The sequence below is a fragment of the Elephas maximus genome, chromosome 16, assembly GCF_024166365.1.
Source record: "Elephas maximus indicus isolate mEleMax1 chromosome 16, mEleMax1 primary haplotype, whole genome shotgun sequence".
In the NCBI taxonomy this organism is placed as follows: domain Eukaryota; kingdom Metazoa; phylum Chordata; class Mammalia; order Proboscidea; family Elephantidae; genus Elephas; species Elephas maximus.
Window position 1 is genome coordinate 28,038,585 of NC_064834.1, and position 25,070 is coordinate 28,063,654.

A 25,070-nucleotide genomic window follows, 5' to 3' on the forward strand; every position below is an offset into this window, starting at 1 on the left:
CTCATTAATTAGTTATTCTTGCAAGCAGTATCCTTAAGCATCTACAGTAAAGGTTAGAAGTACTCACATTGAGCGTTTTTTTGCACTTTCTAGATAGCAAGATTGCTTTGCCAAGTTTTATTTCAGGGAAGACCCTCTTACCCAACCATAGCACTGTGGGCCAGAAAAAGCAAGGGTACATCTGTTACTTAACTTCCATAATTGGGAACCTTATTGTCTGTGAAGGGTACATTGGTTATATAAAGGTCCCTAGTTTCTAGGGCAGACTTCTAACTTCATGATACAGTTTGTCTAAAAGATAAATTTCTACATAAATTTCAGATACCTCTGACTATTTCATTTTCTTAAAATCTATTATTAAGTGCTCAAGAAAACAATTGAAACAATCTTTCTTAACCTTAATTTTATAGACACTGCATAGAGCACTCTGTATGGTGTGGACAGGGCTGTGGAGGACAAGGTATTAATAATAGCCAAGGGGCACAATGCTGTTAAAGATTCAGAAACACTGCAATAAATTCATAAAACTTCTGTTTCAATGGGGAAAGAGACTTAAAGCATTAAAAACTTTTACAGTAGTTCAGAGTACAAACTTATTAGACTGAATGCAAATGACTTTCTCACCCATGAGGAAATTTCAAAATGTTTCTTTAATATTCAAAAAATCTTGAGAGAAAGTAACATTACAGACAAAGGAAGTAAAGTTGCAGCATCAGGAAACCTACTGAAACAGAGAGAAGGGTGTCAAGACTCTGGTTCCTATTGAAAGACATAATGTATATGGGAGTTGTGCCATTTTACACCCAATATCATCAGCTGGCTGGGTTGGTGACTTTCCAGCATAGGCTGCAAGAGAAAGGAGACACAATTCTCACTGCTGATGGGAAAAGTCCAGTTTGCCTAACGAAGCAAAAGAGGCACCCAGGAAATGAAGTACTTATGTTGATTAAAAAGAGTCTCTCAAAGTCCCTGAGACTTAATCAGCATTGTGGTATTGGAGAATTTATCTCAAGCTCAGACACCACCTTGTCAGCCCTGTTTTGGCAGTTACATATAACGTAGCTTAGAGAAGGACTGACGTAATTCAGGGTGTAGCCTATGACCCAAAGCTAGGTTAATATAGCACAGCCTCCACCGGTGGCAGAATTTTTGCCCCAGAATCCATTTTCATTGTAAGAAGACCAGTTTTTCAAAAACCTTAAAAGAATGCACTTCCCATATGGGTACAATGTATGGTGTGGCAATTCTGAGAAAGATGCTTTAGTAAATGAGATTAGAGTTTTGGTAGCATAGGAAACTGAATGGGTAGAAGTTGATATCCAAAAGATATGAATTAAGCTATTTAAATTGCATTATTTAAAATCCTCAACTCCCTAGAAGCAGTGAGCACACCTAGCACCCAGATATTGGTTTCTAATACCATTCTTTAATAAAAGGAACCAGGATCCACCTTGGAGAAATGTCTAAATCTAGGACTGGGGCAAGAAATACATAAGATGAGCCTGGAGCATCTCATTCTGTAAGAAAGTAATGAAGTACTTCCCCCTGCCAAAAATAAATAAGCACACGCGTACACATACAAAATGATGGGGATGTGTCAAAAGGATGCAGCAGCTAACCCAAAGAGCTCACAATGGCCAAAGCTAGAAAATTTTGAGCAAAAATATTAATGTAATTGTATAGGAGTGTAGCACAGAATGTAAAATAAGTATCCATGAATTCATACTGATATAACAAAATGACTTAATAAACAAATGGAGGAGAAAAGAAAAATCTCTTAGGAAAAGAATTCCAGAAAATTTATGGTAATTCTTTGCCCTTGAGGTGGAACATAAGTCCCCACTCCTTAAGTGTGGGCTGTGCGTGGTGACTTCCTTCCAAAGTAAACAGTTTATAAAGGGAGGAGCTAAGAGTAACTTTACAATGGAAAAATCTCACCAGTAGTCCCTCAGCCAGGTAGGTAATCAAGATCAACATCAACAGTGCTGTGTCACATTGATAGTACATACCCTTGATATGAAGTGGTGATAATAGCACTTTACCTCCGTGGTCTTCCTCCCCAAAACATATAACTCCAGTCTAACCATGAGAATATCAGACCAATCCCAACTGAGGAACCTGTCGCATCGCAAAATACCTGACCAATAGTCCTCAAAACTGATAAAGTCATCAAAAGAAAGGGAAGTCTGAGAAATTGTCACAGCCAAGAGGAGCCATAGGAGCAATGTAATGCAATATCCTAGATGGGATCCTGGGACAGAAAAAGGACATTATGTAAAAGCTAAAGAAATATGACTAAATTATGGGCTTTAGTTAATTATGTATAAATATCGGTTCGCTAATTGTGACATTATATCATATAAATGTGAAATGTGAATAATAGGGAAATGGGGTGTGGGAAATAGGAGAACTCTCTATACTATCTTCAAAATATTTCTGTAAATCTAAAACTGCTCCAAAATAAAGAAGCTTATTTTAAATACCCAATGGCAGTATGGACATGCTAGAAAAATCACCAAATAATCCTTTATTTCAACACTATAATTCAAGAAGGAGTCTATGAATCACATTTATCAAGTATTGTTGCTGAGAAACAAAGAATTTGTAACTTTTCATAGTTTAATGCCACTAAGGGACAACATTTTGATGTTATTTTATATGTGAGAGCTTTAAGATAACGAACACTTAAGTCCCACATAAAACCGTTTGATTTATTTAGAAAGAAATAGTCTTATAAAAAAGTGAGGTTTGCTCACACTAAATTGACTGCTTTTTTTGTTAGCAGACCATCACAGAGAAACACAAAATGAATGTTCCAGAAACAATGAATGAAGTTCTTGATATGTCTGACGATGAAGGTATGAAAACATCCCTTGAGTTCGTAATAATTGTGAGTGACCATGCGTTTGTTGTTTCCTGAAGAAAGCTCATTGCAAAAATGTATTTAGAAGTATTGAAATGTTTGTTGTAGTAGCAGGAGTATTCACTTTTTATACATTTACACTGTTCACTTAAATCATGCAGTTCATAAAGCCAACGCCCCTGAAATGCTCAGTGATGGCGAATATATCTCAGATGTTGAAGAAGGTATTTGTGAACTTTTATTGTGATGAAACTTAACTACCAACTTTATCTTTTATTTCTGGCCTTTAAAATGTAACACTTCCTTGAATTACTAACTTTTCATATTATTTTGAGAAAATTTATGTATAATTTAAAAAATGTATATTTGGTATTACTGGTTGTCTTCTTTTCGTCTCTTGAAATCCTCTCTCCTTGAATCCATTTTCCAATGTGAAAATACAAAAGTGTCACTAATTATCTGGATTCTTTTCTTTCTGTTTCTGTCAAGCAGAAAGTTGATTTTTTATTGTTGAAATCTGAAAACCTAGAAAGAGAAAACTAATTTTTTTGCCTTTGTTTTTAAGCAACAGAAATGTATTCTCTCTCAGTTCTGGATAACTAATGTTTTAGGTTTGTTTTTTTTTTCCCAAAATAAGAGAAGGTGACTTTACAGGTAAGGGATTAAATGACTCTTCTAGGTTTTACTCTAAGCTTTTGTAGTAAAAGCAACTTTTGCTCTTAAACTAATAATGAAAACTCAGCCTGAACAAAGCTGCTTTCAAAATTTAAATGTTCAATAATGATTTAATGAAGGAAACCAAAATTATAAATGTAGTTATACTTCATGTGTTTAAAAAAACATATATTAATGTTTACTTGCCAAGGTCATGGTATATAGATATATTAATGAATTATAATATTTTAAAAGTCCATTGGAAAACGGTGAAAAAATATTATAACGGCAAAATTTGGAGTTTTACTGAAATACTGAAATATTTAATATGAGAGAATAGGTTTTCTTTTTGCATCATTTGACTCTCCCAAACTACATTGTGTCTGATTGCTACCTCCACTTGCCATCTCTCATACGGTATATTTTCTTGGATCAGTCTTAAAGTTGCTGGTCTTTGTCTGCCTTTAGATAATCTTCCCTATTTTAATATTGGTTTTTTTCTTTGATCTGCCTACATTTCAGCAGAAGCCTAAAGTATTTAAAAAGCCTACCTGATCCAAAGCCACTTTAACCTTGTCAGTATCCAGTGGTTGCCCGCTCTAAGTGCACGGTGGCAAGGAACTGCATACCCAGAAGAGCTAATACTTTGGTGGTCACTTATGGACCTGGGAAGACCTTTCTTATTGTTTATAGATGTTGTTTTAATAACTGTTAAAGGCTTTTACTCATTTTTCTTTCTTTTTCTGTAAAACATCAGCTATATACTTACCTCTGTTCTATCCCTAAATGGATAATATTTTTTATCATCTTTAGAATTTTTATGGTAGTATGTCTTATCGTCATATTATATTTCAGTGCCTTCTCATGCAACATTCTCAGAGTAATTTCCTGTGTGCAGAAGATAAATTAAAAATGATGCTCTCATGTAGACGTTTACACACACAAAATGTGATATCAAAAATTATGCTTCCCACACGAAACATGATATTAAGAAGTATGTTTCCCAAATGAAATTGTCTGAAGTATAATATGACAATCCTAGACCTAAAAATCTACTGGTCCTTTAACAAAATAGCCCCAAAGAGTCACATAGATGAGAGGCCAAGTTTGAATGGACATATAACAACCTTATATATATGAATAGCTAATGAAATAATTTCCAAAAAAAAAAGGGGAAAAAATTTGAACTTCTTAATTTGAATATAATTAATACAGCTGTTTGATTACAAATGATAATCATCTCCTTTAGATTTATCTGAACTTGATAATTTGAAATTTAAAAAAATTTTTTTTAATTCTTGGCTTATCAATTTTTCCTTAAACTTTTTAGCTCTTTATCGGTGTAGCATGGGCTACTGGAGTCCAGTGGCTTTTAATTTCCTCGCGTAGAATGATTTAATGTTGAAAGGGATTACTTAAGGTTGCTCAGTCTGAACCACCATCCAGTGCTAATACACCTCTATGGAATCCTCTGCCCAGGAGCTCCTTTGCCCAAATGCTTCAACTGATGGAAATTCCCTAATCCCCAAGCTGACTATTCCATTTTGGAGAACTCTGACTTCGAAAATTCTTCATTTTATTGCACCTTCTCTAGCTTTAACTCATTGATTTAGACTCTGATGCACTCTGTTTCTTCTATGTAACAATCCTTCAGATTTTGAGAACACATTTCACACTTGTTCCCCTGACCATCCTAGCCACTCTCTTATGCACATTTAGGCATCTCAAATTGAAGTGGCCAGAACTGACCACAGTATTCTAGATTTAGTTCAACTGAAGTAGAGAATAACAGTGCTATTGTTTTGTCCGTGGTAGGTATTAAAAATCTATCACTGAAAACTAAGATTATTTTTGAGGCTATTATATACATTTAATTTGACTCATATTAATATTATTGTCAGCTAATATTCCTTAAATTTGCTTATATGAGCTCTAATAAGCCATGTTTGCCTTATCATGTACTTGTGTCTTTTCTTTGCCATATAAACTAGCATTTCTATATTACTTCAAATCCTCAAACAAATTGTTTCAGAATTTTAATTCTGAAAGAACCCCTACAACTTTAATGACAGTTTTTACTTCTGACTCATTTGCCTGATAGTCTTGCCAAAGTGTTGATTGTCACTTTAGTTGGATTTGGTGCTAGACCTTGTCAGCACAAGGGATACAGGGGCATGATCATTGTGGAAGCCAGAGTACTGCCCATTCCAGTGAGTCTTGTGGGGTTGTGGCAAATGTTTATTTCCACAAAGCCAAAAGCATGCTGTGAAATATTGATAAGAACTAGGAGGAGGTCATCACACTGGTCTCCCAAGATATCAGCAGCTTTTAAAAGCAAGTAAAACAATAAGCAGTATACATGTCCAGCTTTTCTCAAGAAAGAAAAGAAGAATGGGTTTGTAATATGGGGGGCTAGAGTCTTAATCCTAAATTTTAAAAATAGAATAAATATTAAGGGAACATGTCAAGAGCAGATTATCTTCTCCTTCTTGTTTTACCTTTTCTTTTTGTTCTTCCTACTTCTGCTCTCTTTCATCTATTATGAGAAATGAGTGTAGGTGAAAGAATGTTTCCATTGATTTTTCAGGAAAAAATTAAGGGAAACAAGTAAAGACAGTGTTATAAATTAATAAATTAATTATCTAGGGAACAACAGAGCCAAGATAGAGAGTAGAACAAAGAAAGCAAAGAGTTAGAAGGAGATAAAGCAGCCTTGTCTAAGGCAGGTTTCATAGGGTCGCTATGAGTCAGAATTGACTTAACGTCGGTGGGATGTTTGGGGATTATGCAGGTGGGGGCTAAGCTGAGCTGCTCAGAGGACCAGAACTAACTTTAAAACACCTTAGTGTTCCCCACTATATTCTGTCCCAGAACATGGACAGATGTGATTCTAGAGCCAGTTAGATTTCTACGTTTTGAAATTCAGCTTTTAGACCCAAAGGGAGAAGAAGGGGGGAGAGGGAGGGAGGTAGGAAGGAAGGGAGGAAAGAAAACTGAGATTAAGGTTCATATTCTCTCCTGGCTTGGGATTTCACAGTTGGCTTTAGTTCAATTCTGATCTTAAATCGTAAATTCCTATGAAATGTATTTTTTATAAATTGAAGAAAAGGTATAAAACATTATTTAGCTTGCAGAATTCTAGATGGTTGGATTATGGTAACCGATTTAAAGAGCTCTAGATGAAACACAAAGAGAATGAAATCAAGCCATGAAAAGAACCAAAAGGTCAGCTGTGGGAAGGATGGTTCTACTGAACAGGTAGTTGAGACTAAGCCTCGTTGGGAAGAATTCTCTCATTCTGAGCTTCTTGCCTATGTGATAGGGCTGCACAGTCTTATTCAGGATCAAATTCAGACACTAGGTAGAAATAATTATCAAGTAAGTAAAAGTCTGAGGTAAAGCAATGAAAGGTGAATAGCTATTCGAGTGACATATGAGGATTAAGGAGAATCACACTCAGCTCGCCTTTATGCCAGATGCAGTGCCCAGTGGAAACCACAGCAAATTAAAATCCACAGATATCCCAGAACTGAAAGGGGCTGCTCCGAATCACGTAGCTCATCCCCTCCGTACACAGATGAGGAAGCAGAGCCTGAATAAGTCATGAATGACGTGCCCAGCTGGGTTAGTGGCAGAGCTGGACTAGAAGACAGATCTCATACTCTGTGGTTTTGTATCATCTCTTACATTGCTACTCTAACTTAATCTGTTTTCTTATGTACAGAACCCAAGAATGTATATATTTTTTAAGCTTCCCCAAAAAAGTGTGTTTAGGAAAAAGACAAATCATACTCTTAGAAATTACCACAAAGTAATAATAATTATTTTTCAAAGACCTCGATGAGACTACTATGAATTAAACTTCCTTCTGACCATCTTGGCAAAACAAATATGTAAACCCAGATGGAAATTCAAGTAAAAACAAATATAAATGTAACTTAGAAAAGATTTTAAGAACTCAAAAGTGGTTTTAATGGGCATGTGGTAGTATTCTTAGGAGAGAATAAATAACAAAATCTAAGTGAAGAATTTGGGCACAATCTGAAACTCAAAAAAAGTTAGAAGGAATTAGCTTAGGGAAACTTGAAGCTGGATATCAAGAAAACTACCAGGAAAATACTCTATCAGAGCCTCTTCCTTCCAAGTGCCTAGGACCATCCTGTTATCCAAATAACCCAGGAAATATATAAATAAATTGGACAATGGTGTTATTAGCTCAATAGATCTGGAAAGAGGCCTTGGAGACTAGCTTGTCCTTTGGTTGTCCAAGGGGGTAGTGGTGTTTGTCATTTCAGTTCTTAGTTGCAGCAGAAAATTATTTTTCACTTGAAATTTCTGCCATTTTACAGATACTTCTAAAATACTACCATCTAGCCTTTTGCCTGATATTTCTCTGCTTACAGTTGGCCTTTCAGATAAACTATGGACGTTGCATGATTACATTGCATTACACTGAATTACATTGCATTCAAAGCAATTTTCAATGATAAATTCTTGATGATAACTTTGAAATACTAGAAGCAGAGACTAAATCGTTATCTCTTGGTTATCTACAGAACCTGGTACAATGCTTGGCATACAGCAGATCTTCAATACATATTTGTTTGGTTACATTGCAATGAAGATAGATTCAAGGGAAATATAGTTTTAGAGGTTTCAGAAAACAGGCAAGATGGAGAAAATTTGCCTGCCGTGTTCCTTTTTCCTTCCATTAAACCCCTTTTCACTGAGACAGTTCTAAGTTAAGTACTGAATGAATAGCTTGCTAATAATGATTCTCCCAAGATACATCTGCATCTCAAAGGATACTTAGTAAATTTAAAAGGATTTCCAGTTAAAGAAAAATACCTGTGGACTGGGATTGGGCCTTTATTTTGAACCAGAATCCATCCTATCTTTGATGTCCTGTCTTTGGAATTAGAATTGTTTCGTGATCTGCACCCATCCTATCCACTTATCCAGCTATCTCCTTGGCATTTTCATTTAGATTCTCACAGAGATCTAAACATATCGTGTCCTAAACATATTCCTCCAAAACAGTGTCTCTTCCCACCCTGCTCCGTCTTAGTATGTGTGGCTCCATCCCCAAGCCAAAGCCTGTGAGTTATGTGTAATCTCCCCTTTTTAACCACGCATTTCCAGTCCATCAGCAGGTCATATCAGTTCTACTTCCAAAATATGTCTCGCATCCCTCTTCTTCTCTCCACCTCCACTGCCACCACCCTAATCCAACCCACCAACATCCCTCGCCTAGAATACTGCAAGAGCCTCCTTACTAGCCTCCGCCTCTACTCTTGCCTCATTGAGTTAGCTTTCTGCACAGCACCCATAGCAATCTTTTAAAAATATAAACGTTAATGTAGTCATGAATGAATGCATCTGCTGGCTTTACACCCCATGTTTGTTTGTTTCTCGGTCTTCCTACAGGACTCCATATAAATAAACACTGTCAACATCATAAGTATGGTAGTTACCATTTTTGAACCCTTTCTATGAGCTAGGCATTGAGCTATATGCACATTTCATGTATTATCTCATTTAACCCTCGCAGTGATCCTCTAAGTTAGAGTCCATTATTATTCTCACTTAATAGATGTGGATAATAAGTTTCAGCAATGTTAAGAATCTTGATCAAGATCACACAATAAGTATGTGCTCTACTTGATATTCAAATCCATGTACTTAACCTTTACTCTGACTTAGAAGTTGTTTGATTATTTAGACAAGAGCCCCATAACTCTTGGGATCGAAGTTTTAAAACAGATAGTATGTAAAGGGTTTAGCCCAGAATTTGCCGTGTGTTAAGATCTCAGTAAATGTAAGTTACTTGGTACCTTTTCCCTCTACCTTAGTTAATTATCTCAAAGTACTTGAGAGTATTGTTCATGATATTATTAGTCCTAATTTACATTTAGCCCTAACGTAAAGTAACCTGAACAGCGATGAGGATGAGAGCTGTGAACAGGCCCAGGGTGTCTATACCTTTTCTCTATACATCTTTTCGATATAGACTGAAAAGATAAATAGACCAATACGCATTATTGGTTTTGAGAGAAGAGAGAGACCAAATCCTTGCCCACAAAGTATACATGAACCTTAACCTGGGAATAGCGAACATGTTATTGTATCACACACAAGATCCTGATATACTTAGATAATGAAGAGCCAAGAATAATAAGGTCTGGATCTGGAGTTGAGGCTGGACAAATAGCTAATTTTGAATGACAGAAAAAAAAGGGGGGAAGAAAGAAACCAGTTGGCAGGACTCTGCTGCCTTGAATTTAGATAACCTAATTTCTCCATAAGTAAAAACCAATATTTTTTGTGCCTGATTTCGCAGAGCCAGTTGGCAATTAGTAATTCATTTATCGCTTAGACTTCTTTGCAAGTGGGATAGATTTTAGATAATGAAAACAGTGCAAGTGAGCATTTACTCCTTTGTAACTGTATTTTGTCTTTAGACTTCTATGCTCAATTTACCAAGTCAAATATAATGTATGTCTAATTGTAGTTAGATGACCGAGGGAAATTTCATGGATTAGGGTTAAAGACTGTCCACAAGAATATGAAAATATTATAGTGGCTGCCCAAATACTGTATTGTTTTTTTTTTTTAACCTCTTCGAAGGAAAGATACTGAATGATTTTTTCCATTCTGGGATGGGTTTGTTTATTAACCCAGCCAAGATCACGGGGGACGTTTTTCATTACTACGTCTGGAAAAAGTCCAACCCTGAGTCATCCATGCTGACTTTAGAAACTATATCTAGCCTGGATTAAGGAGCAGTAAACTGCTATACAGTTTTAAAAAGAAGCACATCTAGCCACAAAGAACAGAGTAATGTTTAAGAGTAAAGAATCAAATTGATTTTGTACTCTCAAAAAAAAAAAAATTAGCCTGAGCAGAAAGAGTCCTTTGTTCTGTGGGGTGATAGTAATTTGTTGTTGTTGAAGAGGTATACAAACTGTACCATCAAGCTAGATGATTTGTTGCCTACCCACAAAGCCAAAATCTGTGAGCCCTGGTGGCGCAAAGGGTTAAGCATTTGGCTGCTAACCAGAAGGTTAGGGTCTACGCAGTGGCTAATGAGAGAAAGGACCTGGCTCTCTGCTTCCATGAAGATTACAGCCAAGAAAACCCTAAGGGGCAGTTCTGCTCTGTCGCATGCTGTCTCTTTGAGTTGAAAACGAGTCAATGGCACCTAACAACAATAACAACAACATAAGCACCTAGAGCTAGAGAAATGAAAGAAAGAACACAGCAGATGTCCTCTCCGCAAAAAAAAAAAAAAAAAAAAAAGACAGTTGCAATCGAGGCAATTCTGACTCATAGCAACCCTATATGACAGAGTAGAACTGCCCCATAGGATTTCCAAGGAGCATTTTCTGGTGGATTCAAACTGCCAACTGTATGGTTAGCAGCCGAGCTCTTAACCACTGCGCTACCAAGGCTCCTAAAATGTACATGAACACCTTAAAAGGGTAGCAAGCTGCTTTGACCTTCCAAAACCAGTACAGTTGCCCTCATGCTGACTCTGACTCGTGGCAACCTTCATGGGTGTCAGAGTAGAACTGTGCTCTGTAGGGTTTTCAATAGCTGATTTTTCAGGGTAGATTGACAAGCCTTTCTTCTGAGGTACCTCTAGGTGGACTTGAACCTCCAACCTTTCAGTGAGCATCCAAGTGTGTTAACTGTTTGTACTGCCCTTTGCTCACCTAACCATTTACCCCATAGTTCTCACATTTAGAGAAGGAAAGTAAGAAAATATTATATTCTAGTACTTATTTTATATTAGGAAAGAACAACCACTGCTGCCAGGAATTGCTCCTTAAAACAAAAGAGGATTTTTTTTGTCTCCTGCAAAATAATGAGTTAAAGTAAAACCCATCATCTGTTTATTCCTGACTGAGGGACCAGGTAGAGAGTCAAAGGAGAGAAAAGAGAGCTCACTCCATTCTTTACCTCGGGGCATCGGGCAGTCAACTTCTCTCTCAGCCTGCAGTCTAGATGTCCCAGTGTCCCCCTCCCTTCTGCCCTGGTAACCACTAATTACTTAGGGTTCCTATATGGGCCCATACTGGAAACCCAGTGGTTAGTAGTCAAGTGCTATGGCTGCTAACCAAAAGATCAGCAGTTTGAATCCACCAGGCACTCCTTGGAAACTATGGGGCAGTTCTACTCTGTCCTATAGGGTCACTATGACTGGAAATCGACTCGATGGCAACGGGTTTGGTTTTGGTTTGGTATATGGGCCCGACAGAGAAGGGCCTGCACTACCCGTGTGAACTGAACCTCCTGAAGCAGACGGCACAATTCCCTCGTTCACACACCACCCCCTTCTATCGGTCTCCCAGAGTATTCTCACAGGAAAACTTGCTTAATCCAAGCTCTGGCTCCAAACTGCAAAATGAAAGGCTAAACAAAGATATGGACTCTAACTCACTGTCCCAGAACTACTGTGTAACTCTAGGATAGAATTAGACTTTTAAAGTTTCCAAGGGTTGGAGTGGATCAGAGTCCTGATACTTTCTCTTCCTTCCCAGTACTGCTTCCTTGCTTTTTTGAGAATGAACTATTAGGAGGATCAAGGGAAAGTCATGTGAGCAAATATAGTCATTTGGATCCTCCATGCTGAAAATTTGTTATCTAAATGTTGATGACACATACGTTTTAATTTTTTTTTAATTATAGCAATATACATACAACAAAACATAAAATATTTCTTCAATTTCTATATGTACACTTCAGTAAAATTGACTACATTCTTCAGATTGTATAACCATTCTCACTGTCTTTTTCCAAATCATCCTACCAAAATTGACATTCATGTAATTCATTCTACACAAAAAAACCCACTTTCCCCTCCCTCCCATCCCTGGTAACTAAGTACTTGTAGTTCTATATAATTGCATATTTCATATAAGTGGTGCTATATAGAATTTGTCCTTTTGTGTGTAACTTAATTTGCTCAGTATAATATCCTCTAAGTTCATCCATGTTGTGGCATATATCAGGACTCATTCCTCTTTATGGCTGACTAATATTCCATTGTATATATACCACATTTTGTTTTTCCATTCATCAGTTGAGGGACATTTCGGTTGTTTCCACTTTTTGGCTATTGTGAATAGTGTTGCAGTGAACATGGATATATATATGTCTGTTCATGTTGCTGTTTTCAGGTCTTTTGAGTCTATGGCTAAGAGTGGAATTGCTGGGTCGTACCATATTCTACGTTCAACTTTTTGAGGAACCACCAAACTGTTTTCCACAATGGCTATGCCAACTTCCAAACCCAAAACTTACTGCTGTTGAGTTGATTCCGACTCATAGCAACCCTATAGGACAGAGTAAAACTTCCCCATAGGGTTTCCAAGGCTGTAGTCTTTACAGAAGCACACTGGCACATCTTTCTCCCATGGAGTGGCTGGTGGGTTTGAACCACTGACATTGCAATTAGCAGCCAAACACTTTAACCACTGTGCCACCAGAAGGGCTCCTTTTGTACCAACTTACAGACATAAATTTTTTACTAAGGTTTTGAATTCATGAAAAATATTTTCAGTCATTTGCATTTACATTCTTTATTTGAACCTTCAGAAAAATAAAATATGCTGTTTTATGTCTTTCTAAAAGGGATTAATAATACCACATGGAATTTTGGGGTTTGGGAGTTACTGTGAATATTAAGAGAAATAGCATAAATCAAGCACTTAGAAGAGTGACCAGCAATAACTGTAACCCGTTCCCATCGTGTCTATTATGACTCATAGCAGCCGTATAAGACAGAGTAGAATGGCCCCATAGAGTTTCCAAGAAGTGCCTGGTGGATTTGAACTGCCAACCTTTTGTTTAGCAGCCATAGCACTTAACCACTACATGACCAGGGTTTCTTACCAGCATATAGTAGGTGCTTAATAAATGCTAGTTGTTTTTTTTTTTTTTTTTTTTTTTTGCTGGATGTATATGACTATATGCTTCCTACTGTAGAACTAGAATTCACGCAGGAGAGTTTGGCTTGTCAATTTAAAAAATAAATATATGGTCAACAAAGTAATTGCATTTCTACCCACTGATGAATGTATGTTGCTTGTCAATTGGATGGCAATCGGCTTCTTCATAATCCATTTTCAAGGGGGTCCTAAATAATATGCCCCACTAGCCCATTTCCTATAACTGGGTTGCCTATCCCTTTAGTAAACCTAGCTGTTTGCTGTTCTCAGAGCACTCCCTATTCTTTCCCACTCATGCCATGCCCTCTGGCTGGGTGGCTGGCCAGCTTCACATTTCCACTCCTCTCAATTCACACCTTCCATTCAACCTCTACCAAACCTGCTCAGTTGAGTGTGACGGTCTTTCCCTTGAGTTCTTGTAATAGTTTGACTGTAATTTCTCTTGTGTATCTTTTGCCATAGTGGAATAGTGGTTAAGAGCTTCGGTTATAATCCCAGCTCTACTACTAACTAGCTATGTGAGTTTAGATAAATGACTTAACCTCTCTGAATCTGTTTCTTCATCTATAAAAGGGAGATAATAGTACCCTCTTCATAGGCTTGAGGATTAAATGAGATACACATAAAAAGTGCTGAGTTAGCACAGTGCCTAAACCAAACCAAAACCAAACCCAGTGCCATCGAGTCGATTCCAACTCATAGCGACCCTGTAGGATAGAGTAGAACTGCACCATAGAGTTTCCAACGAGCGCCTGGTGGATTCAAACTGCTGACTCTTTGGTTAGCAGCCATAGCACTTAACCACTACACCACCTAAATAGTACATAATAAATACTCAATAAATCCTAGCTAGCAGAAGTACAGTACCAGTATTTGTCTTATTGTTTGTATCCTGGCCTTAATTTCTTTCCTGGAGAGTAAATGCCTCAAAGGCAATCCTTGACTTTCCTCATAACCTAATCCTAATGTCCTAATCTGGTGCTCTGCTCTCTCACTACTCAACGTGTGGCCTGCAGACCAGAAACATCACAGTTACCTGGACGCTTGTTAGAAATGCAGAGCCTCAGGCCCCACCCCTGACTTCCAGAATCAGCATCTGCATTTAACAAGGTACCCAGGTGATACATGTACACATTGAAATTTGAGAAGCACTGCACTCAATAAGGAGCCCTGGTGGCTCAGTGGTTAAGAGCTTGGCTGCTAGCCAAAAGATTGACAGTTTGAATCCACCAGCCGCTCCTTGGAAACCCTATCAGGCAGTTGTACTCTGTCTTAAAGGGTCGCCATGAGTCAGAATCGACTTGATGTCAAAGGTTTGGTTTTGTTTTTTGGGCACTCAATAAATTGAATTCAATTGCTGAAGGTGATCGTTTAATTACATATTTCCCACCTGGAAAACATACACTAAATTCTGTAAAATTTACTGTCCTTTAGACCAGTGGTTTTCACCATGTGGTCCCTTGACCAGCAGTATCAGCATCACTTGAGAACCTGTTAGAAATGCAGATTTTCAGGCTTCACTCCAGTCCTTCTGAACAAGGAGTTAGAAACTCAGGGGGTAAAACCTTTCAGTCTTCCAGGTGATTCTGATGTACACTGCAGTTTGAGAACAACTGTTTTCAACCTCTAAGAGCCATCCTGGCATACACTGGGCAGCTACCAGAAGTACCACATTAATAATGTACATCTCTTTCTTCTTACCTTGTCATGTATTTCTTCTTAAATGAACACTGGAAGGCATTGAGTTTCCTCTCCGTGTTTACCAGATACCAGTTCTGATCGTACTTCTTCCAGATTTCATCGTTCTTTTGGCAGTCTGTAGTATATTCAGTATTCTTCGCCAACACCACAATTCAAAGGCGTCAATTTTTCTTCAATCTTCCTTATTCATCATCCAGCTTTTGCATGCATATGAGGAGATTGAAAACACCATGGCTTGAGTCAGGCATACGTTAGTGTTCAAGGTGACATCTTTGCTTTTTAACACTTTAAAAAGGTCTTTTGCAGCAGATTTGCCCAATGCCATGCGTCCTTTGATTTCTTGACTGCTGCTTCCACAGGTGTTGATTGTGGATCCAAGTAAAATGAAATCCTCGACAACTTCAATCTTTTGTCTGTTTATCTGTAGCCCCTGTATTTTGTTTTATTTTAATTTTATTCATTTTTTGAATAGGTAATAGATGCACATGGTACAAAATTCCCAAAGTACAAGAGTTTACGGTAAAAAGTAAGTCTCCCCTCTTCTCCTTCCTCCAGGAATATAGTTCTCCAAAGTCGATCACTGAAAACTTATATCCGTTCTACACATTTATTGAGCACTTACTCTGTGGCAGGCACTGTTCTGGGTACTGGGAATAAAGCAGTGAACAAAACAGACAAAAACCTCTGCCCTCATGGAGCCTACATTTTGGTTTTCAATTTCTTATAGTATTTGTTCAATGGTATTCTAATTTTTCTATAGCCAGTGCACTGCAGTAGTTAAAAGTAGGGCTCTGTAGTCAAATCAAGTGATTCTGAACTCATTCTTACCCATATCCTATGTGACATTAGGTTATTTATTCTACCACTTTGAAGTAGGTTTTCTTTATCTTAAAATGGTGACAACAACACTGTCTTACAAGGTTGTAAGAATTAAATGAGATAATATATATAAAGCACCAATACAGTAAATGCTCAATAAATATTAGTGTTGATTATAATGGCATGGTTTAATTCTACCATTCTACGACATTGACTAGACGTGATTAAATGACTTTTCCGATAGTCTCGCATTTTCTCTCTTTGCTATATCATGATCATGAAAGGTCATTCTTTTTTTCTTTCAGAACAAGCAAGAGTAAATTAAGACTTTTAACTTCTAATCATTAAACTGCTAGTCTGCAAGACTCTGCTGGGTTCTACTGAGAAACTGACTCTTAATGAATCACTAAAGTATAGAGACTGTGTTCCTCTTCGTTCTTTCTCATCTAGCCTTTTTTTTTTTTTAATCCCATGTAATTTGAGATTTTGTACTATTAATTTGCAAGTGTTTTGTACTACTGATTTCAATGTGGAAACCCTGGTGGCACAGAAGTTAAGAGCAACAGCTACTAAACAAAAGGTCAGCAGTTGGAATCCACCAGGTGCTCCTTGGAAACGTATAGTGTTACTGTGAGTCAGAATTAACCAGACAGCAATGAGTAATTTCAATGTCATAATGTTTCAAAATACCTAACTTGAGGAGAGTCGACATGTCACTGCAGAGGAGTTAAGCACTTCTGAGTAAAGTTTCTCACAATGTAATTTGGTATTATGAAACTTTCTCTGGGATTCAAGTCTCCAGTCACATGGGAAAATGACTTTCAATCCCTGGAAAAGCAACAGAAGCACTCCTTGGTGTCTTAGTTATCTAGTGCTGTCATAACAAAAAGTACTACCTGTAGATGGGTTTCAGGAACAAAAATTTGTTTTCTCACAGTTCTGGAGGCTAAAAGCAGCACTTTGACCAGTTCGTTCTGGTTTGACCCTCTGTTGAGAATTTACATTTCCACTCCAGAAATTAGTGAATCAGTTTAACAGGAGCCCCATACATAAGAATCACCTGGGGATCTTGTTAAAATGTAGATTCTGCTTTAGTATATCTGGGGCATGAAATACAAATATTCAGCAGGGGCACAAACCAGATTGAAACCCTGGCTGAAAAGTCCAAATGAGGGTCTGAGCCATGTAGATTATTCTGTGGGCCTCTCTCTCCCCCCTAGTTTCTGGTGTCAGATGGCAATCCTTGGTGTTCCTTTGATTGTTGACTGGTACTCATATGGCTGTTGTCTTCCCCCCGTGTGTCTCTGTCTGTTCTTCTCTGTTATAATACACCACTCAGAAGTGATTAGGGTTAGAATCCACCCTGCTCTAGTATGATCTCACTAACATAAGAAAATCCCTATATCCAAATGAGACCATATTTACAAACACAAGGGTTAAAAAAAAAAAAACACATTGCCATTGAGTAGATTCTGACTCATAGTGACCCTATAGGACAGAGTAGAACTGCCCCATAGGGTTTCCAAGGAGCATCTGGTGTATTCAAACTGCCAACCTTTTGGTTAACAGCCCGTTGCTTAACTGCTGTGCCACCAGGGCTCCAGTATAAGGGCTAAGGCTTACATATATCTTGTTGGGAGACACAATTCAATCCATAACATTTGATGATAGTCTCAAGGTAGAAAAGATAAAACAAAATTACATGCAAAAAAAAAAAAAAGATGGAGAGAAATTAAGTCCTAAGACAAGAAAACACTTTTATACTTTTAAAGATTAGGCCAAGAACTTTTTCTTTATTCAGTATGAAAAGGATGATTGGTGAGCATAATGAAAGATAGCAAGGAAGTTGGTCAGATATATTCCACTATTACTGGCATTGACACATTGATTCAGGATCTATAAAGGATTGAAGGTTCAGTATACCTATATCACTGAGGACAGTCCCCATAATCATTTATTATATTCTCTTTATCTCTATTTTGTTCCTGATTTTATTTTGTATTGTTTTCATAGAAGACAGAATTTATGGATCTTTGAATGTTTGTCATATAGGAAACCTCTTAACCTAGCATGACATAGAGAGGACTAGGAAGTAAGATGGAACCCTGAGAGCACAATGGTTAAGCACTCAGCAACTAACTGAAAGGTCGGTGTTTTGAACCCACCAGCTGCTCTGTGGGAGAAAAGACCTGGCAATCAACCGGGCAATCTGCTCCCATAAAAATTACAGCCTAGGAAATTCTATAGGCAGTACTGCTCTGTTGTATAGGGTCTCTATGAGCTGGAATTGACTCATCAGCATACAACAACAGCAGTAAGTAGGGATAGTTGGAAAATTGAAGTTAAATGCCCACGTACAGATTTTATCATTGGTTAATAGTGGGATCAAGTACATTTTGAATTTTTGGTTTGTTTGAACATTTTCTAGCCTCTGGTACTTTGTTGGCAGAAATGGATTAACAATAAGAAAATCAGCACTCATAAAGCATAAAGTCAATACTAAATAGATGAGGTCTTCATAATGGCATTTGCCATGGTACTTCTCCTGGACTTTGTCTACACTAATCATATAACATGCCACTGGGCTAATGCTAATTTATTAAGGATGCATTAGGCAGCCAGTTTCTGACCTGCTTGGCTCACCTTTGGACCTTGTCACTGTTTCAGATATCTAATACAATGTAACAACCCACCTCTAAACTCAGTGGTTAATTATCTCCCATGGTTCTCTGGGTGAAGCAGGCTCAGCTGGCCTCAGGGTCTTTCATGAAATTGCATTCAGATGGCAGCTGAGGTTGGACTCATCTGAAGGGTCAGCATAACTGGGTGTCCAAGATGGCTTCTTCATTCAAATGTCAGACACTTCAGCTGGGATGGCTGGCACAGCTGAGGGCTGAGTGGGTCGTCTCTCTCTCACTACACAGTCTCCTCACACAACTAACTTGGGCTTCCTTACAGCGTAATAGTCTCATTGTAGTCAAATTTCTTACAGTGAGGATTGCTTCCCCCAGAGCTAATGTTCAAATAAATTGTGGCAGAAACTGCAAGGCTTCTTTGGACCCAAGCTCAGAAGTCATGTAAAATTTCTTCCCTTACATTCTATTGTTCAAAAATTGAGCCAGCCCACATTCAAGGGCAGGCACTGCAAAAGGGCATGAATACCAGGAAACCTGGTTCATTAGGGTCCCTGTGAAGAACATCTTTGAAGAGTAGCTACCACACCCTCTTTGCCAGAAAATAGTCAAATTTATAACACATCTGTAATGCCACTACACCAAACACTTCTAGGAGACATAAACCCCCGCCAGTACTTTTTACTAAGTGGAAAGATATGGCTCTTGGTAATATATACTTTTCAACTAAAGATATATGATATTGTATGAGTGTTGTTCATTAATAGAATTGCCTTGGTTGGCTTATACACACTCATACCATTGGTCAAAAGCTGTCATTAATCAAAATAATTTTGGAATTGCCTTCGGAGGTAGTTAACAAGTTACTCGATTTAATTCAACAACTTACTCAGAACGATTCATGCAGTTTCTATTTCTTGGTACAGTAGTATGCTGTACTATACAATCATTGTAGAATGCTTTGTTTCTCAAAATAAGAATGAATTTGTTTTGTTGTTGTATATTCATTCATTCAGTCAACAAATATTTGTTCGGTACCTCTGATGAGCCAGGCCCTGTATTAGGCAATGGAAGACATGGACAATTTGCTGTCCTGGTTGGAGTTTGTGTTTACCAGTAAATAGTAGCAGGAGAGTGAGCCATATTATAAAATAATAGTAACAGCTCTGATCAAACCAGTACTTTGTGCATTAACTCATTTAATACCTCCAAGGAGCCTTTAACTAAGGCAGAGTTACTAGCTCAGTTTTATAAAGGTTGAAAGTGTGACTCAGAGCAGTTCAATGGTGTTCAAAGGTCACCAACCCACTAAATGATGAGCTTGGATTTGAATCCAGAGCACCTAATATTCAAAACTGCATTTTAATAGTCCCATTGCCTTTATTTCTAAATTCTATGCCTTTTAAGAAATGTTTTCACTGTTCTAAAATGGTAAATGCATTATGTAATAAGGCTATTTTAATGATTTAAATAATATTGACAGCTCCCCCACCCCCTCCCCACAGCCTGCTTCCTTTGGTCTCATAGTGACCTCTCTGAAGTCTAAGAAGGGTGGGTAAGGAAGAATGGAAGCTTACTTTCATTGAAAATTTACTGAACACCAGTCGTCAAGCTTAACATTTGAAAGTAACGCTCTTTCTGTGGCATGTAAATTAAAAATTAAAATTAAAAAACCTCTTCAATAAAAATAGTAATTCCAAAAATGTTTATGGGCTACTTCTAATATGGCAACTGGTTAGTTTTTTTGTTTTCTAATATGCTAGACCCAGGAAAAATTTGGCACGTAATCTAGAGGCTGTCACCGCCTAGAGGGACAGAAGAAGCAGATGTTATTGGCAATTCACATTGATAAGGGAAGCCCAAATGAGGGACACTTCACAATATGGTGAGTGGAAAGTGGGAGGAGCTCTAGAAAGAGTTAAAGGTTGGAGAAATTACTCAGGTGAAGAAGAGTGGAAAAGTTTCCATCAGGAGGGAAGTACTTCCTATGTAAAGGTTCAAAGTCTAAGAGCTTAAGGAATTCTCTGACTGTTGTTGTGTGCCATCCAGCCAGTTTTGACTCATAGTGACCCTATAGGAGAGAGTTAGAAGTGTTTTGTAGGCTATAATCTTTACAGGTGCAGATAGCCAGGTCTTTTCTCCTTTGGAGCCGCTGGTGGGTTCAAAGCTACCCACCTTTTGCTTACCAATCGAGTGCTTTAACCATTGTGCCACCAGGGCTCCTTTAAGGAATTCTAGGGACTGAAACAATTCTGTATAACAGGGCAGGGTGGGTGTGAAGGAGGGACAAAAGCTGAGGCTGGTCTGTTAAGAAGGACAGTCATTGAATAATGCTGGGCTGCAGAGCTTGGATTTTAAGTACAGATGTGAAAACAGATTAACCTGCAGACATTTTTTACTCTTTAACTGTGACTTCCCCTTCCATTCTTTACAGAGTTGGAAATCTTGCTTTTACTTGGGGATGTTTAGTCAATACATACCAGGCATTATAAATGACTTCGCTTCTCTGCCTGTATTTACAATATTGATTACCATCAGACTAATCAGATTAAAGCACCAGGTGTCATATCATCTTAATATTAGATGTCTCATTTATTTATTCATTTATCCAGGAAAAATAAATTTGTTCTCCAATTCATTTGCTTCATTTCTTCAGGTTCAAACTTCTGTATGTTTAGGTAACATTCCAAGGGGGTAGATTCGCCAGGATGCAGAAGTGTGCTGCAGACCCTTTAATTCAGCAAGACAGTTTCCAAATACTTACTTTCTAGTCTCATTCTCCAACTCTTCTAAGAAAAAGCAATAGAAATCGCCTCTCCAGTGTACTCGGATGGAGGATGCAGAAGTTTTGCTAGTTTTTTCTCCATTGCCAGCAAAAACAGGGTGGAGCAGCATAGAATAGAAGCTCGGGAGACCATGAGTCGTGAGAAGGAAACAATGTAACAGCAAAGTGGCAGAAACACCTCCTCTGTGCTGCCTCCTACCCATTGCAACACAGGCGTCTCTAGCCAACCCCAACTCTCCCTCCGCTTGGCTCCCCAGGCAGCATTCAAGGAAGAACTAGCTAGTTATTTGAGTAGATTACAAGAGTTGAAATAATTTATGCCAGAAACAAAGCAGAACACTCGGTTGCTTTTTCCGCTTGTGATGATTTCTGCTCCTTTGTTCAAATTCTTGATGAAAAGCAGCGATCATTATTAGTTCGGGGAATCGCTACTGCTTCCTCAGTGCTACAGTTTCACAACTGCAGCTCAAGGGCAGGACCTCCCTCTTTTTTTTTTTTTTTTTTTTTTTCCCCTCCTTCCACCTGACAGGCACCATAAATAACTGAGGCTCCCGGTGTTCCCAGCTGAGAACAAAGTTGAAAGTTTGCCTGAAATTCCCAGCCGGGCCACGTCTTTATTTTCTTTTTCCAAGGTTTTTTCTCTACCTGGCTTGGCTGTTTCTTCATTCATATTTTAGAAGAGTCGCCTCCTAATTAAATACAGCACCTCGCTTGCTCGCTCGCTCTGGAGATTTCAGGCTGTCTCGGTTACCCGGTTAGGCACCGAGCGCTGGTATCAAATTACCGAAAGTCTACACCGGAGCAGTCGTCATATTTACATACAAATAACTCGAGGGCTTACATTTATGTCACTATTCGGTCCTGCTAGAGGTTTGCCAGAGGAGTTTTTGATCCAATCAGGAGGAGCTTTAAAAGGATGTCTGCGGAGTGATCAAAAAGGATCTTAATCTCAAGTGTTGCCAGATTCTGTCCCCCCCCCCCCTTTTTTTTTTTTTTTGCTTTTTGTCTGAAATTTTGAAAATCTTCAAATTCTGAAGAGTGGAAAAGATGTGTAATTCCTCAGTTGCCTACGAGAAGATCAAGATGCTGAGAACTCGGCGGAGGTGGTGAGGAGAGTGAATAGAACCCCGGGAATCGGTTTGCTTGGGCTGGTTTGGAGACTGATTTTAAATCACTGCGTAAGGAATTCCTGGAAACATCAGGAAAACGTTTGATCAGCCCAGCCTGCTGGAAATGGCTTTAGCACAGAGTAAGAGCTTTCTTTACATCGTTCTTGGTGTGTGCTCTGTTTGTATCAGATGTAGTGAATCTGCAAATAGCCCAGCTGCACATCGTTACTTAAAATAAGCTCTTGGTACTGGTGGCAGTCGAAAGTTAATCTGTTTAGTTTTTACATTTGCAAAAACAGTAGTTGACAGTGTATTTTTAGACTTGATTGGTAGTTTAAAAGCCGAGCTCTTGTGGTTTCCTGAGTTTAAATGAGTGGAGATAGTAAAGGGTACTGAATGAAGGAATTGGAAAATATAGCTCGAGTCCATGAATCATTTACCTTTGAGAAAACACAACATACACACTTTTGAAATCTCTCTGGGGCAGCCAGACATGTCCAGAAAGAGAGAGAGAGTCATAAAAAGGAGTTGTTGCCTGTGCTCAGGGAAGAAACTTTTTCCACAGCCTGCACTACTTTTTGAGAAGGATGGGAAATGTCCAGAGGGCAAAAAGACAATTGAAAAACCTGCTCTGTCACTCTTGGAATGTGGTTTTTCCATAAGAGGTTTGTGGCTAGTAAAAGTAATTTATGTCATTAACTCTTTGTATTGATAGTTAAAGGGCAATCTCTGCTGCCCTGCTTTTGAACTACAGAAGCCCCAGTTCCATCTCTGTGGAAGGCAGAATTGCTTTCTAAGGACCTTGGCAAGCCCTGGGACCGCTGAGCAAAGTTTTTTAACTTAATAGGTTTAGAAACAGTTCAGAATTGGTCTGTTCTAAGGCTCCCAAATGGAGCAGTTACAGTTTGGATAAATTAACTTGCTACTTTAGTACATAAGCCCCAGAGTAAATCTTGAGTGTGAAGAAACGGTTAAAAAAACAAAGTGTGATCCGCCCTCCCCCCCGCCACATGTAATTTCGAACACAGGAGAGAGGTGGCTCTTACTTTTGCAATCAGCGTCCATTCAAACAGTCTGCCCTCATCATGGTCAGGCTAGAGGTGAGGGGAACTCTTGCTGACTTGAAAAATCCACCTTTCTCATCAGCCGGGGCTCCAGGGGAGGGAGGAGGAAGGGAGGATGATTTAGAATTGGTAATTAGCACCAGGAGCTGTTGACACTCCTTAAATTTGTACCTGAAATTTTGTACTAACCTCTGTTTAAGCATTTTCCTTCAAAGCATCAGTTATAAAAATTATGCAGGGCTAGAGGAAGGTGAATATGACAATGGCTTTGCTGATGGCCATAGGAGCTGTTTTCCCCACAGCTGACACACAATCAAAAGGGAAGCTTCTGATCTGCTTGTTTTGTACATCTGCAGGTGAAGATGCAATGACAGGGGACACAGACAAGTATCTGGGGCCACAGGACCTTAAGGAGCTGGGTGATGACTCCCTGCCCGCAGAGGGCTACATGGGCTTCAGCCTTGGAGCCCGTTCGGCCAGGTACTTCATGCTATTATCACTGTTTCTCATAGTGAATTTAAAACCACCATGATGTATCATAAACCAAAGTCATTGTCATCTTGCACGCAGGCCCCAAATGTGCTCTTTGGATGAGGATGTAAAGTTGGTGAAACGTTCTCCACTCAAACATACATGCTCCGCTATTTTCTTTTCGTGGTTTTAAGTCTTCAATTTTATGTGTTGGACATACTGTTTTGTGCTTTTCTTCTACGATGCAGTCATGCTTTGAGCATAGTAACCAAAGAGCTCACTGACAAAACTGGGAGAACCAACCTGGGACAAATGTTTTCAAAATAACTTTTTGCTCTATATTGAAAGAAAATCCTATTTGCTAGGGAGTAAGAAGTGTATCTATTGATCGCCCACTATTCTCTCTTCATTGCTGAAAGAGTGATTGCTGACTGAGGATTAAAACAGAGCATTCTTGAAAGAAAACATGTACTGTTTTCCAACATGGTCTGCCAACTATTTGAGTATCTCTTCTGAAACTATTCCATCGCTTTGTTGGTAAGGTGACAGACACGTTAGTAGTGTTAACAGTGACTTAGAAACATAATCGCAGATAGAAATGGTGGCAAATTCAACCCATAAAACTGAAGCTTTAAGTTTTTGTAGGTGGAAAACCTTGGCTCACATTTAGCTTGCACTGGTTGAAAGAAATAAGATTTTATCCAGCATTTGGGGACTTCTTTTCCCTGTTGTGAATTAACAGCATGTTTGCTGACGGTCACGTTATTTTAAAGCTAATAATTAAACCATCTAAGCTAGAGCCCTGGGGACATTTTCCTATAGTTTAAGGATCTGTTGTAAAAAGTTTCATTGTCTAATAGTTAATGGCACTTCCCACAAAGTAAACCTGGGAGTTTGTTCTCAGTGTCACTGGCCTGACCAGTTTAGATACTGATTTCTCTTCAAGTTAGTCCCTTTTTTTTTTTTGGATAGAATTTTGAACCTTAGGTAACTTAATAGAATTGTTATTTTATAAATA

The 25,070-nt window shown here is 38.4% G+C and overlaps 1 protein-coding gene across 8 annotated transcripts in view; it reads left to right on the forward strand.

The window, feature by feature from the left end:
- The window catches only part of ANK3 (ankyrin 3), a 706,927-nt gene that overhangs the window by 581,236 nt on the left and 100,621 nt on the right, over window positions 1-25,070 (forward strand). For 3 of the 8 annotated variants that reach the window (XM_049855202.1, XM_049855203.1, XM_049855204.1), the window contains 4 exons: window positions 2,783-2,858; window positions 3,025-3,087; window positions 15,644-15,697; window positions 23,938-24,061. In XM_049855202.1, coding sequence (XP_049711159.1) covers window positions 2,783-2,858; window positions 3,025-3,087; window positions 15,644-15,697; window positions 23,938-24,061 — 317 coding nt within the window. Of the gene's footprint in view, window positions 1-2,782; window positions 2,859-3,024; window positions 3,088-15,643; window positions 15,698-16,224; window positions 22,658-23,937; window positions 24,062-25,070 lie in introns of those variants that run through there. The other 5 variants (XM_049855209.1, XM_049855207.1, XM_049855205.1 and 2 more) reach the window with 3 other exon arrangements.